The sequence below is a fragment of the Silurus aristotelis genome, assembly GCF_946808225.1.
Source record: "Silurus aristotelis genome assembly, chromosome: 7".
Classification (NCBI taxonomy): domain Eukaryota; kingdom Metazoa; phylum Chordata; class Actinopteri; order Siluriformes; family Siluridae; genus Silurus; species Silurus aristotelis.
Genome location: NC_139580.1, coordinates 21595068 through 21611211, shown reverse-complemented (window position 1 = coordinate 21611211; position 16144 = coordinate 21595068). Strand labels below are relative to the sequence as shown.

Below are 16144 nucleotides of genomic sequence, written 5' to 3'. Positions count from 1 at the left end.
ACTATCCCAACATCTAAGTATGAAATATTACCCAAACAAAATATTGAGAAATCTAATTTGCTTAAGGGACAAGAACAAAAATTAATATTGGATGCTGATGATCTTAGGGCTCTCAGACAGCACTGCATTAGGAAGGCATGCTTCTGTAATGGAAATCACTTCATGGATTTAGAAACACCTTTAGAAACCACTGTCTGTGAACAGTCTGTGAACTGTGTTTGGCATGTCATTCACAAATGCAGGTTAAAGCTGTATACACAGAATAAGTCATATGTGAACAACACCATTATCTTCTCTGGGCCAAAACTCATTTAAAAGGATTGAGGCAAAACTGTTCTGTGATCAGATTTGAAATTCATTTGGAAACCATGGATGCTGCATCTTTCAGACTAAAGAGGAGTGGGACCATCCAGCTTGTTATCACCGCTCATTTCAAAAGCCTACATTTCTGATGGTTTGGGGGTGCAATACTCTGAAGTAGCTTGTCTCCTTAGTTCCCAAATGTATACAGAATGTTCTTAAAAGAAGAGGAGATGCTACATGGTGTACATGGCCTGTCCCAACTTATTTAAGACTTTTTTCTTTGTTGTATTATACATAAAATATGGGCTTATGAGACTTGCAAAACATTCTGTTTTTTATTTACATTTTACACATATTTCACTGACTATACAATTTAGCTCAATATAGCATATGTCAGTAAAAACCTCTTTATACTACTCTCCATATAACACAAAGACATGAGAGAGAGAGAGAGAGAGAGAGAGAGAGAGAGAGAGAGAGAGAGAGAGAGAGAGCTCTTTGCCAAAGGCAATACGGATGTGATGTGGGTAAGGACTTTCTCCAATTATGACTGTCTTGAAATTTAAACTCTGTGTGGCTTTGAGCTGCTTTTAGTATAATGTGGGGAAGCATGCATTTAACAGCAAAGTTTATCACCTCTAAGAATTCTGGATTAGTAGACATTTTTCTCATTTTCAATATTAATGCTTTTAGAACCATTCCCAGATCTATCAGATCAGTGTTATAGTCAGTAGTGGTTACTCAATTGGAGCAGTCAGCTGATAGCAAGATATGAATTTGCCACATTAGGAACTCAACTGGCTTTGTTTATACTGACAGCTTACAACTTTTTTTATAATAATTTTTTATTTTGTCCATTTTCCAGCCAACAGAGGTAATTAATGTGCATGTAAAAATTGTAATGTGTCAATTTTAGTAGTGACAGAATTCTCCATGTGACATTGTTCGCTGTTAATGACAATTTTAACTGTAAATGATGTGATTTATCTTTCCATACTGTCCGACAGAATAGCAGTTCTAGGTACCGTAATTTCCGGACTATAAAGCGCACCCATATATAAGCCGCACCCACTGAATTTTACAAATATTTTTATTTTTAACATAAATAAGCCGCACCTGTCTACACTAATGTACTTTACACAGGCTTTAACGAAAGACACGTTACACACGGTGTAACGGGTGAAATATGTTGCGCTTCCTTTAGGAGCAGAGCGGTATTTTGGGAATAGCCTGCCACTGCATTTACCGGTATTACTGCGTGTGTACAAGACGAGGATTTTGTCCTTATTATTTTCTGATGCTCATTTCTAAGTTTCTTTGACTAATCCGTAATGCTGTTGTCAAGAAAAATAAAAAAGCACGAGTTTTGGAAACCTGTCTGTGCTTATATGATTTCTGTTGCAACTGGAGTTACAACTCAAGCTATCCCTTCACCCAGACTCAACGGGCTACAACGGCTTGTATCTAAACAGTAGCCTACCAAGAAAGTCATTGTTCACTGTCTTCCTCCTTTCTTTCACAACTATTTTTCTCGGGAGATTATCTTTCGGCATCGTCGTGCGTTTAAAAACGTTTTTTTCTCCCGATGCCATGCAGCTCAGAACACAGGTGAGGTGCGTTTTTTCGTTTCCGTTCGGAAATTTCATCGGTCTTATGTTATGTCGCTCAGTTTTTTGGCTTGAAGTTTGTGAAACCGTGAAAAACCCAGGAAAAATTCATAAATAAGTCGCTTTGTTGTTCAAAGCGTAGAGAAAAAGTAGTGGCTTATAGTCCGAAAAATACGGTATTTAATGCTTTTTCAGATTGCTGGTGAGACTCAGTTTTTTAGTATTCAACCATATTCGTGTGTTTATTAATCAGGCGTACTTTGTCTGATAAATAATTTTGAAACATGGATGTTTTATTTGTGATACCGAAGGGTAGTCAATTAAAGTGATTCAATGTAAATAGAATGATTAGTATAAGTACACTTATAAAATTTTTAGTACTTCATAGTGCTGTGTTTTGTTCTGAGCTGTGATTTAATGATATGTTATTAATTAGGTCATTTTATGGTCATTTTAAAGCCTTTTCAGCCTTATTCAGCCTTCAGCAGTAATTGTGAATGTGGGCCATTGCTCAGGTGGCACCGTGTAAAAGAAAACAGGCCACTGTAAATGCATGAAGGCACTGAGTAAGGAGTTGGACTTCTCTTGCAGTGCTAGAGTTACAGTGGATTAGAAAGAACAGTGTCTATTTGTTTTTGTTCCAGCTTAAGTCTTCATGATTCTTTGCATTTGGCACTGGAGGCCCTCTCACAGGAACAGTACAGCGGGCATGTGTTAGTGAGAGGGGTATTCACTAAATAAACCTAGCCAGTGAGACTGTCTCTTCAATCACATTAAAGCTCTATTCTTCTGTAAACAGAGTGTTCACATGGGCTTTGTGTTTAAAACAATCCCTGGCCTATTGTAAATGTTTACAGATATTTTAGAACCTAGGTAGGTTTTATAGAAGAATTCTGCAGGCAAAATTATTATAAGTAGGCAGGTAAAATCCTAATGTATTCCTTTAATTGAATGAAAATTTTCTGCTCGTATATATAGTTGAAAAAGGCACACAGGCAGCTTTTCCTTCAGGAAGTTCTAAAGTTAACCTAATGGATGAGAACAACTAGGATTGTGTAGGCATGACAAAAGGCAGCATTCAAGGGTGACTGGTAAGAGATGTGCAGCTTAGTGCAGAGAAAGGAAACTGGGTAAAGTGATATAAACTTGCAGGGAGTCTGTCTGAATGGAGCTGGCCTGGTGCTGTGTCCATGACAATGAGTGAGGGATGGAGGGAAGTCGCAATGGCCAGAGGGCATGTAGAGATCCGCTTGTTTTCCAGGATGAATGTAGTTACACTGCTTGCATGCTGATTGGCAACCTGGGCTGTTAGTGATAGGAGATAAAAATCACTTGCTGTACTTTGTGCCTTTGTTGTTAAGTGACAAAATGGGAAAGAAAGAAAAAAAAACAGAAAGAAAAAAAATTTTCTAAAGATTAAAAAAAAAACATTTTCAACACGTTAGTGAAGATTTAGACCTACATCCATCACTCTAATAACTACAGAATCTTCCGTATTAGTTTTACTGTCAAAACTAATAATTTACAAATGATATTAAATAATACTGTGTTTTAAGATGAGTGACTGAATAATACACTAAGAGTTTAACAGCTTACACGTATAATTCAAATGATTAACATATATTACCCATCTCTGCTTAATAATGTCATTCATCTTAAAAGTGTTTTATTTAGTAATTGTAAATAGCAACTCTTAAATGCGTAATTCTATAAAATAATCAAGACCACCATTGTCAAGTCCAAGACATGGACTAACAAAGATAAGGTCAATAAATTTGAGACATGACCAAGTCACGACTAAATAATTCTGAGGATCACACAAACACAGACACACAGACAGACACACAGACAGACAGACACACACACACACACACACACACACACACACACACACACACACACACACACACACATACACATACACACACACACAGTAAACTGACAGCTTCCAGGTCTTGCTTATCCGTTCATAGTTAGACAAGAATACACTATAAATATCAGATATAAAGTTTATACAGTGTCAGAACACTGCCCTGGTTTGTTCTCATTGCTATCTAAAAGCGTTGACATTAACATTTATCAGTTAGACATAATAAACATTTATATGTGGTTAAATAGAAATTTCAAGCGATATCTGTCTGACATGTCATGTAGCTTTGCACCTATTACATTCATTATATAAAACTAATTTGGACAATGTATTATATAATCTATTTTACTTCATATTTTGTAGGCCTCTGACCAAGTGATCTCATTTTAGATTTAAAACAAGTGCTTTAACAGTCAGAACACCCATAGGTCACCTAATGTCCTTTGGTCTTTGTCCACTTTGTTCCCTAAAGCGTCACTTCTTTATCTAACACTTCTGCTGCATCCATTTAATGTAGGCTGGATTTTTAAGTGCTGCTCTGCAACACAACTGGAGTGAAGTCTCAGCTACTATTTTCTCTCTCGTGGTATTAGTGTACAAAACCTGCCATTGTTTAGTTTGTCCTCTTACTTTTCTGACTTGTTCTTGTGTCTAAGAAGCCTATTTTCTCTAACTTCAACTCTAACTCTAAATAACTAACTAACGAAATAAATGACTAAATAAATAAATAACAGTGACAGCTAAATCAAAACATTAAAACGCTTACCATTTAATGTAATAAGTCTGACAATATCTTAGTAAAGTTGAAAAGAATTACTGTAACATGTTTTTACAGCAGTGCTCCTTATCAAGAGTCTATTACCTGTAGGTCCATCTCATTGTACACAGTTATACTTTCCAAATCCTCTCTTTTGCTGAGATTATAGAGATATTAGTATAAGCAATCTCATTTTTCTATCTAAAATGTAATTAAATGGAATCCTAGAGCTAAGCATTCAGGTATGCACATAATAGTGAACATGACAAGCCAGGGCTGATAACCAAAGGCTATGTTCATGTTTTAATTGCTTCATTTAACAGATGAATCTAATGTTAACAGTTAATTTTTTTTATTCACTCTCCAACCACTCTGGGCCTTAGTCCTTCTTGGGACAAAAGATTGCTGTGTGCAGTAAAAACAATGAGGATGATGTTGCTTGTTCAATCCTAATGATGTATGGTAAATACATTGTGCAGAGTATTGGAGTGAAAAGCGGAATTCATAGATAGATATATTCGGACACAACGTATGCATCGCTATTTCATTCAGTGGAAAATAAACACACACTCTTGAATGCTCTCATGCAGCACACTTGCACATCTAATGCAGTGCAAATACTGAAAAAAAGCCCTGTTTTAATTTTAAGGCAAAACACTGTTCACTAAGCAATATTGAGAGATTGGTAAGCAATTCTATTTTACCTTCTTAAACAATTCTTTAACAATTCAATTTTAAACATAAATGCTAGTATAAATAATTTACTTAGAATTAAAGTTTTAGTGTATTATTAAAGGCTGAAAACTCTTTTATAGCAGCTTGTCTACACATTCTCATATGCTGTGTCATGTCTCCAGTCAAAGGTCTGTATTTTTTTTGTGTAATACTTTATAGTTTTCTGTTTGATGATAATTTTTTTTTAGTGCCAAAATTGTTCCAAGATTATTAGTCTTGAAGATAATAATTTTATTTCAACTACACTTGACTTGGCAGTGACAGTGACAGTGACATAAAATAAAAACCTGTCTAAGACAGCACGAAGTAAAGGTTTAAGAAGAACCAGACTCAAAATGATTACTTTTGTCTGTCACCATTATCTCAGTGACAAATATAAACAATTCTTAATTTACAGCTGCTTGCTGTAAAGTCAAACAGCATTACTGTGTTGTAAGGATCTTAAGCTTCTTAAACTTTTACTTACATTGTAAATGTAGTAGATAAATATCTGCAGTTCACCAAATGTACTAACTTCATATAAACATGGCTTTTTCTTAAATTAAAAACAAATCATGTCTGACAGGTTTGCAGTTATGTATGTTTAACATTTTATATACGGTATTTTTCGGACTATAAGCCGCTACTTTTTTCCCACGTTTTGAACCCCGCGGCTTAAACAACAAAGCGGCTTATTTATGAATTTTTCCTGGTTTTTTTCCGGTTTCACAAACTTCAAGCCAAAAAACTGAACCTCATAACATAAGACCAATTAAATTTCCGAACGGAAACGAAAAAACGCACCTCACCTGTGTTCTGAGCTGCACGGCATTGGGAGGAAAAAAGTTTTTTTTAAACGCACGACGATGCCAAAAGATAAACTCCCGAGAGAAATAGTTGTGAAAGGAAGAAGGAGGAAGACAGTGAACAATGACTTTCTTGGTAGGCTACTGTTTAGATACAAGCCGTTGTAACGCGTTGAGTCAGGGTGAAGGGAGAGCTCACTAACTCCAGTTGCAACAGAAATCATATAAGCACAGACAGGTTTCCAAAACTCGTGCTTTTTTTAATTATTCTTGGCAACAGCGTTATGGGTTAGTCAAAGAAACTTAAAAATGAGCATCAGAAAATAATAAGGACATATTCCTCGGTCTCCACACATACAGTAATAGTGGAAAAATGTGGCGCCAGGCTATTCCCAAAATACCGCTATGCTCCTAAAGGAAGCGCAACATATTTCACCCGTTACACCGTGTAACAGACACTGTCTTTCGTTAAAGCCTGTGTAAAGTTCATTAGTTTTAATGTAGACGGCGGCTTATAGACAAGTGCGGCTTATTTATGTTCAAAATAAAAATCTTTGTCAAATTCAGTGGGTGCGGCTTATATATGGGTGCGCTTTATAGTCCGGAAATTACGGTATATATATATATATATATATATATATATATATATATATATATATATATATATATATATATATATATATATACAGTGAGGAAAATAAGTATTTGAACACCCTGCTATTTTGCAAGTTCTCCCACTTAGAAATCATGGAGGGGTCTGAAATTGTCATCGTAGGTGCATGTCCACTGTGAGAAACATAATCTAAAAAAAAAAATCCAGAAATCACAATATATGATTTTTAAACTATTTATTTGTATGATACAGCTGCAAATAAGTATTTGAACACTTGTCTATCAGCTAGAATTCTGACCCTCAAAGACCTGTTAGTCTGCCTTTAAAATGTCCACCTGCACTACATTTATTATCCTAAATTAGATGCACCTGTTTGAGGTCGTTAGCTGCATAAAGACACCTGTCCACCCCATACAATCAGTAAAAATCCAACTACTAACATGGCCAAGACCAAAGAGCTGTCCAAAGACACTGGAGACAAAATTGTACACCTCCACAAGGCTGGAAAGGGCTACCGGGAAATTGCCAAGCAGCTTGGTGAAAAAAGGTCCACTGTTGGAGCAATTATTAGAAAATGGAAGAAGCTAAACATGACTGTCAATCTCCCTCGGACTGGGGCTCCATGCAAGATCTCACCTCGTGGGGTCTCAATGAGCCTAAGGAAGGTGAGAAATCAGCCCAGAACTACATGGGAGGAGCTGGTCAATGACCTGAAAAGACCGTTTCCAAGGTTACTGTTGGTAATACACTAAGACGTCATGGTTTGAAATCATGCATGGCACGGAAGGTTTCCCTGCTTTAACCAGCACATGTCCAGGCACTTCTTAAGTTTGCCAATGGCTAATTGGATGATCCAGAGGAGTCATGGGAGAAAGTCATGTGGTCAGATGAGACCAAAATTGAACTTTTGGGTCATAATTCCACTAAACGTGTTTGGAAGAAGAAGAATGATGAGTACCATCCCAAGAACACCATCCCTACTGTGAAGCATGGGGGTGGTAGCATCATGCTTTGGGGTGTTTTTCTGCACATGGGACAGGGTGACTGCACTGTATTAAGGAGAGGATGACTGGGGCCATGTATTGTGAGATTTTGGGGAACAACCTCCTTCCCTCAGTTGCCCTCAGAGCATTGAAGATGGGTCAAGGCTGGGTCTTCCAACATGACAATGACCCGAAGCACACAGCCAGGATAACCAAGGAGTGGCTCTGTAAGAAGCATATCAAAGTTCTGGCGTGGCCTAGCCAGTCTCCAGACCTAAACCGAATAGAGAATCTTTGGAGGGAGCAGGTGTTCAAATACTTATTTGCAGCTGTATCATACAAATAAATAGTTAAAAAAATCATACATTGTGATTTCTTGTTTTTTTTTTTTTTAGATTATGTCTCTGACAGTGGACATGCACCTACGATGACAATTTCAGACCCCTCCATGATTTCTAAGTGGGAGAACTTGCAAAATAGCAGGGTGTTCAAATACTTATTTTCCTCACTGTATATATATATATATATATATATATATATATATATATATATATATATATATATATATATATATATATATAAAATGTGTTGGTCTGAATCTTATTTTTACCGTCAATGTTGATATTACTAATGCTAATATAATGTAGGCTCTAAACACATTTGCATTTGCAAATGCATGGTAGTGTACAGAAAAATATAGTATACATATGTAAGGCTGTTTACATAAAAGCATTGAAACCCTCACTACTCTGATTCTACCTCATTCTACAATTTGCAGAAAACGCTAAATTTGTCCTGTAGTTAGGATGCAGCAAGCTGTTGTGTGCTTCTGTTCACACTCTGACCCCATGAACAGGAAATTAAGCCACCAGCAGTGCTGCTTGTAGCAGAGCATGTGTGTTGATTGAGTGAAAGAGAATATGGGTCCTGTCAGACAAATGCAATCACACAGGAAGTTGGATGCTACACTTGGCCCTTTCCAACCTTGATACTGATCTTATTATGATCATGTTCATGCTGAGTAACTGGAGAAAGCCAGAACACACACTGGGTCAGTGGTGCTTTACAAAAGCAGATTTGTCAAATATTAATATAATTTTCTCAATGTCATGATTTAGTTCAGTTAATTCAATACCTTGCTCTTTCAGAAAAATTTCAGAAAACCAAGTTCTACTAATTTCCTAGGTATCTATTATAGCTAATGAGAGAAAGCTCTTTGCAGTGAATTTTATTTGAGAATTATTGGAACATTCTGCACTTAAAGTGAGTTACACCCTCCAGTTTAAAACTAAGCAAATTATCATTAACATTGGTACATTTTAAAGCTGCTCCTATAGTCTTAGTTCCTTAAGTGTAAAAATTACTATGTTCTTAAACACTCAAATAAATATATCACTATTTTTAAACTTACACTGTTATCTGAGGATTAACATTCTTTCATTTGTTCACTAATTCATCTTCAGTGATCAATTTATCCTGGTCAAAGTCACAGTGGATACAGAGCCTATCCTGGGAACACTAGATGCAAGGCAGGAATACATCCTAGTTGGGACAGGAGAGCAGCACAAGGCACTACACACAACATTCACCACCAGTCCGTCAGCTGCTGCATGTTTTAGGGGCTCTGACAAAACCATTAAACCAGAACAAACCCATGTTGAAATAGGAAGAACATTGAAAACTCCTTGGAAACCTGGAGGAGTAAGGTGGCATCGCTTTTCCTCGATGCTGCTTGATCTGGAATCTTTACATTTACATTTGCGGCATTTGGCAGACGCCCAGAGCGACTTACAACTGAGCAGGGGAGGGTTTTAGGGCTTTGCTCAAGGGCCCAGCAGTGGCAGCTTGGTGGTGGGATTTGAAGCTGTGATCTTCTGATCCAAAGCCCAATGCCTTAACCACTGAGCTACCACCTCCCTCACTTTTTTCTTTACAGGAAAAAGACACAGTTTAATGGCAAAGTGCACAAATTTGTTGTGTTCGCACAGTATTGACTGGAGACTCCATTATTTTTTGTCAGACACAGGTAACAGTAGGACCAAAAAGCCACAATCCTGTGTTGATACTGGATAGGCAGGCACACCTGGTCCACCTTTACAATGTCAACTCTCTTCAAATGTTAACTGGTGCAAGAACAGTGTTTCAAGTCAAGGACATTGTTGCTCACACTGATTCATTGTTCACTTAAGGGAGAGTCCTCTCACGGGACTGGTCTTTTATCTACAGAAAGAGGACATTAGCATAGTATGGTGTGGGAGCGAAAAAACAGAGAATAGATTGAAAAGATGTGCTGTTTGAAGTGTTTATTTGCCTGACACAATGATGCTACAGTGGAAAATAATAAGACAAGGATTAATGCCACAAAAGACATTGTAATCTAGGGTGAATGCTGACTTTTATCCAGATTACTGATTAAATAAAATGACTGTCTAGCTACATAGTTAAAGGACAATGATTGCTGTGCAGTCAGTTCACTATTTAGTAGTGGGTCCTGCTAGTAGTGGATCCAGGAGTTCTCTTTTAAAGTAGTACAATTGGGAGGTATTTTTAGTCTAAGCCAAATAAACAATTTGGAAATATACACACAAAACACCTTTAAATGCCTCCTGATGGCAGGTGTGTGTACACAAGTGAAAGTGCAAATAAGAGACAAAGAGAACGTGACAGGAACTAGAACCATCTTTTTGTTCAATATTTACACCAGATTTAACAAGTCAAGCCACATTTGGAAAATTTTCTTTCTTTCTTTCTTTCTTTCTTTCTTTCTTTCTTTCTTTCTTTCTTTCTTTCTTTCTTTCTTTCTTTCTTTCTTTCTTTCTTTCTTTCTTTCTTTCGTTTGTTTTTGTTTGTTTACATGAAATGATCATTAATATTTTTTTTAATGATAATCCTATACATTCTTTTGGTACAATATTACAATTATTACCTGAATACAGCATTAGCTACATTGTTTTATTTTTATCTAAGCTAGGCTGATAAAATAACACACATTAGAGGTTGACAGCTTTAGATCATTGACCTGCTCTACATAGGGGCTACACATGCTAATAATTTCATAATTAGATCATTCTAGTGAGAGCTATAAATGCTTCACTCTCTGCATCTGTGTCAATCTCGACTACGGTCAAGAATCCACTCAATCGTGTCATATTGTGGGTTTCAGGTTTGTTATGATTTTGTCAGGATAAATCACATATTAACATTATCAACTTGATATTTAGAAGAAACAGACAGCCATAATATGGACAGCTGTCACAATAGTACAGTACTGTTACTTCTGTCATTATTGGTTTCAGAATATTTGTTTCTTGCTTGACAGCTAAAGAGAGAAAACTTTCAGGTGAAGGAAAGATTTTCCAGTGGAGGTTAATAAGTTGAAAAGATTTTTTTTCTAATGAAGTTCAGTAACTTTTTATTTTATTTTAAAATATTTAATGTTTTGGTGTTTTTGCTTTACATTAAGGATATACAGTACAATAGCTGACATGCCCAAAACCTTTGTTTCATCTGTGCTGTCATGAGATGATTAATCCTCTAAATAGTCAAGAAAAAAACATCAGGCATTCACCCAAACATCAAATTCTTATACTGCCACAGATAACATTCATGATTGATTAAATTGTTTAAATGTGTTCCTGGAACGTATCTACTTTTTAAAGTAATGTTTGCAAGTCACAGTTTTGAAAGTATGATTATTAGATTAATAATGTTATATGCCACATTTTTCATTAAATTCACATAAATTTGAGAAATTACACTTGTTCCAGTAATATGTGACAATGGTATTTAAAGTGTGTTCTATTGTATTTTTTTCCAGTGGATGTGGCTCAACCCTATGGATTCAGATCACAAAAGAAGCTTGCAGAAAACATAGACTGGTCCTATGCAGGTAAGAGCTACTGAGTGGTCATCACAAAGTGGGAAGGCTATAGGTTATGCAGCAAAATTAAAGGGCGAGGAACTGTCTTGTCATGGCTTGCAGTGCAAAACACAACATATTAGACTCATCTGTTAAATGAAGCAATTAAAACATGAACATAGCCTTGGGTTATCAGCCCTGGCTTCTCATGTTCACTGTTATGTGCATACCTGAATGCTTAGCTCTAGGATTCCATTTAATTACATTTTAGATAGAAAAATTAGATTACTTATTCTAAGGGGATTACACAAAAAATGTTTTGTGAAGCTCTCATAAGTATAACATTATGTGAGAATGTCAATATAAGTTTGACTAATGCATTTAAATATAGTGGTGAAATTTGTACAATGAATGTATTAGTATATAAATAAGTTTCTAATATATGTCTATATACTCTAAACTGTATCTGAGAGTTTGGAATGCCAGGTAAACTAGGCAGATTTTGGCCAGACAGTTCTAGAACTTACCTATTGTGGAATTTTAATGGATATTTCTGGTAGTTCATGGATTTACTATTAGTTCTGGACACACTATAGAGCCAAAGCACATGATTCTTGTCTAGTTTGTATCATATTTTCAATTGCATTTAAATGTCTTTTATTATACTCTAAATGCTATCCCACAAGAGGCTTGGCCATAGATCTGCCATAGATCTCTTGTGTACGCTCTTGTGTATGCTTCACTCCTCATGACTGCAAAATAATAGCACACAGTTTGCAGTGATTCAGCAGCATCTCATGACCACAGATCTTGATATGGCAGGACAACATTAATAACAACATAGGTTCAATGGAAATTAATTTGAGGGGTTTTCACATTTGACTTATGCTATAGGCCTTTATTTGGTGTATCCCTTTAACAAGCAGGCATAAAGTTACCTACCAGCCAATTTTGATTGGTTGTAGATTCATTTGTGTTTAACAGTGTTTGATACAGCAGGTGTTTTCCCATTGAGGCGCATACAGCAGAGCTAATTTTATTAACCATGATGTCATGTTTCAGTATTATTTCCAGGCCAATTACACAGCAAAAATTTTTAAATAAGTCTTTATTTCACACATATACATTACAGCACAGTCAAATAATTTTCTTTACATTTCCCAGCTTGTTATGAATTTGGGGTCATTAGCCATGATATAACACACAAAACCTGTATCTAACTTGAAAGATTTGAGTGGGAAAGGGAGATGGATTTACACACACTAATAACTTACATTAAAATGTATGAATTTAATTAAATTAAAATTATTAATGCTATAATACAAGGTAATGGTGGTTTGGAATAATTTTTTTAACCAGCTCAGTTTGGCAACCCCATCAACTGTTCAATAAATGCGTATGAATGAGCTGCTACTGATTTAAAACAATGACCAATATCACAAAAGTTCTGTATATACAGCAGTAAATAAAACCACACACAATGTGACCTATTACTTTATTCTCCCTCATTTCTAGCACCATGGAGAATTCCCTCATTTCTCACACAGCTCTACTTTCAGAAGTAGGCCAGATCTGAAATTTTGCTTCACCAATCATTATTATTACTTATTTTGTCAGCCGAGGTGCTACAACACAAAAAAACCTGTCTCAAATATGTATTTTCGTATAGTAGCATTTTTATTTTTGTCATTTTACATGTTTCTGTCCAGTTATTATTGTCTGACCCTCCTTGCCCCCACCATCTCCCCAACCCCCATCCCCTCAACCCAACCCCCACCCAACTCTTGTGTGTCACAACAAATCGGATCTGGATGACACATTAAATTGGCAAAACAAAGAGAATATTATCATGCTAGGGACACAGACAAGAATCGAGGCAGATGGGGCATCATGGGATGTTCACCACTGCTGCCATAATTGCTCACCCACTTTTCACTCAGGATTTCAGGATTTCCTATAAACTGTTAAAGAGTCATTACACTTAGGCTAAAAACTATAGTGATGTTGATACTATCAGCCACTATTATAACTTGACCAATATACACATGTGTTGGGAGCAACATGTATATGCTTATGCTGGAATCATGCATTTATGCTAGTAAAGAACAAAGAAACATTTAATTAATTAGTTGCTAGTCAGGATTTAGCATTACTTTTGCTGCACCAGTACAAAAGTACCTTGGGTCATACTGGTATTATTATTTTTTTAATTCAAGAATTTCACATCTAAGAAATGCATATTATACTGTAATATATTCATTCCTTATAGGAACATTAAACCAAAACAAATGGCACAAGAAATACCCATCATGCAATAATGCCAAGCAGTCACCAATAAACATAGAGGAGAGCCTGGTGCAGGTCAAAGCTCAGTTTCAGAAGTTGAGGCTCGAAGGCTGGGACCAGCAGACCTCAGAGTCCACAACAGTAAAAAATGATGGCAAGACAGGTACAGCTGCTAATCTTCCTCAACACTGACTATGACAATGATGCAAATGTAAAACATAAGTTTGATCTTGTGGCAAATATGCATTACTTTTCTCAGCACTTTTAACAACTATGCACTGTTAAAGCTTTTAAAGTTAAATTGTATCATTACTACCTTGGTCTTTGATGGTATTATATGAGGTTTACCTTTAGTGAGCATTTATATGATGTGCTCATACTTTTTCTCTGCAGTGACAATAGATGTGGGTGGTGAATTCAGTGTAAGTGGAGGGGGTTTGAGGTCCACGTTTAGGGTGGGCCGCATTACTTTTCACTGGGGCCGCTGCAATGCCTCTTCTGATGGCTCTGAGCATGGCCTTAATGGAGTCAAATTCCCCTTGGAGGTAAGAGAAGGCCTCCTTTTGAACTCTTCATTCTGGATTATCTCCATACTCTATGTGTCACTGTTATTTATAGTGGTATCAGTTGTATGAGAGGTAACTTGCAATTGCTATTAAACACAGACAACGATTCCCTTTCCTGCAACTAATTTTCCTGCCTTTATTTTCTTCAATTGTTTATTAGAAAATATATCTTTATACCACCTGAATTTAAAAAAGAACTGATTTTCATAAATCCTGATTTTTTTTTATTAACTGTGCATATGAACAGCTTGCTATTATGCTATAATATAATAATATCTCTGAATGATAAGTACATGTGTGTATATATAGATGCAGATATATTGTTATGAAGCCCATAATCATCAGACTATAGATGATGCCCTGCGGTCTGGAGGACAGATTACTGCTCTTGCTGTATTGTTTGAGGTGAGTGCCTATGTTCTGTGACTGTGTGTGAAATAATATAACTCTGTTATTAAAGCTACAGAACATATTTTTCTATTACCTTTTGAAAAAAAAAATTTTTTTGATGTTCCTAAGCTGCTATAAATCACACTGACAAGTCTGTAATAGTAATTCACATTTTCTATTAGTTATTTCTGTGTTTGAAGTCTCTGGTGAGAACTAGCAGAAAAATTGTTCACACATACATCTTCCAACCAGTGATATGCCGACTTAGATATGTCAGATGTCAACATGTCCCAACGTTGCATGAAAGACGTGCAACAACATTGCAACAAGAAACCCAATCAGGGTAGACAAAGAGTAAAAGAGGGTGAGAGTATGCGTAGTGTAGTATTATCTCAAATAAGGAAATGTGGTTGAGTCATAGCATTTTTCTTTATGAACCTTTGTTCTTCAGTTTGGTAGGAATTGAAAACAAGGTTTAAAAAATGTTTTAATGTATCTACAGCTGTGAGTTGAAGCAAGTAACTGGAATGTTGACTTTTGTACAGTCATTCTATATTTAATCCTTTTGCTTTTTTTTGTGTTAAATATTACTGAAACAGGTCTCTGTTTTAAACAAACTCCACCATGATTATGAGACTCACATGCAACCACTGTGAATCAACTTTCTCTGTAGATGTGTGCACTTACAGACATATGGTGAATTCTTATTGTGGTAAGGCCCCCTAGAAGATATCTTCCACAAGTAGCTTGCAGGAGATTTTTCTAGGACAAAAGAGAAAATGTATGCCATATAACCTAGAGCTGACTTTTCTTATGACTTACAGGATATTGTCTTTTTAAAACCCATATAGCAAATACATCTGTCGATAGCATTGAGAAAGTAAATATATAATAATAAGCTGAGCTTATTTATACGACTCTGTCTGTTTGTTTAAGCAATTTTTTAACATGCCTTTCCTGTCCTGATTACAAAGGTTCACTAATAGAAACAACAAACAGAAGCAAATAATTTTCCTTTGTGCATTTTGGCTTAAATGTGTCTGTTTACCTTGTGTATTTGTGCACCGGCCTGAATCTGTGACCTGTAGGAACATGTTATATCTGCTGAAAAACTAGATTTTTGAGGTTGGATTATTAAAGAACGCTTGTGTGTACATGTCAATATTCCCTGGGGTCTGAATGCTGATGGGTTTTTAAATAGTTTTATTTTTCTTGTTCATGCATGATTATGCATTACATATCATATAAGTATCAATATAGTATAAGTATGTTATATAGAATATATTATATATTATATTTCATATAAATTATATTTTTAATGGTGTATTTAGTTTTTTTATATTGAAAAAATGTCACTGTACATTAACATTAACATATACTGTACTGGTTA

The 16144-nt window shown here is 35.9% G+C and overlaps 1 protein-coding gene across 4 annotated transcripts in view; it reads left to right on the top strand.

The window, feature by feature from the left end:
* The window catches only part of ptprz1a (protein tyrosine phosphatase receptor type Z1a), a 49316-nt gene that overhangs the window by 7995 nt on the left and 25177 nt on the right, over nucleotides 1-16144 (top strand). For all 4 annotated transcript variants that reach the window (XM_083545961.1, XM_083545963.1, XM_083545962.1 and 1 more), the window contains exons 2-5: nucleotides 11471-11542; nucleotides 13782-13961; nucleotides 14192-14343; nucleotides 14674-14769. In XM_083545961.1, the coding sequence (XP_083402087.1) occupies nucleotides 11471-11542; nucleotides 13782-13961; nucleotides 14192-14343; nucleotides 14674-14769 (500 nt within the window). The remainder of the gene's footprint in view (nucleotides 1-11470; nucleotides 11543-13781; nucleotides 13962-14191; nucleotides 14344-14673; nucleotides 14770-16144) is intronic.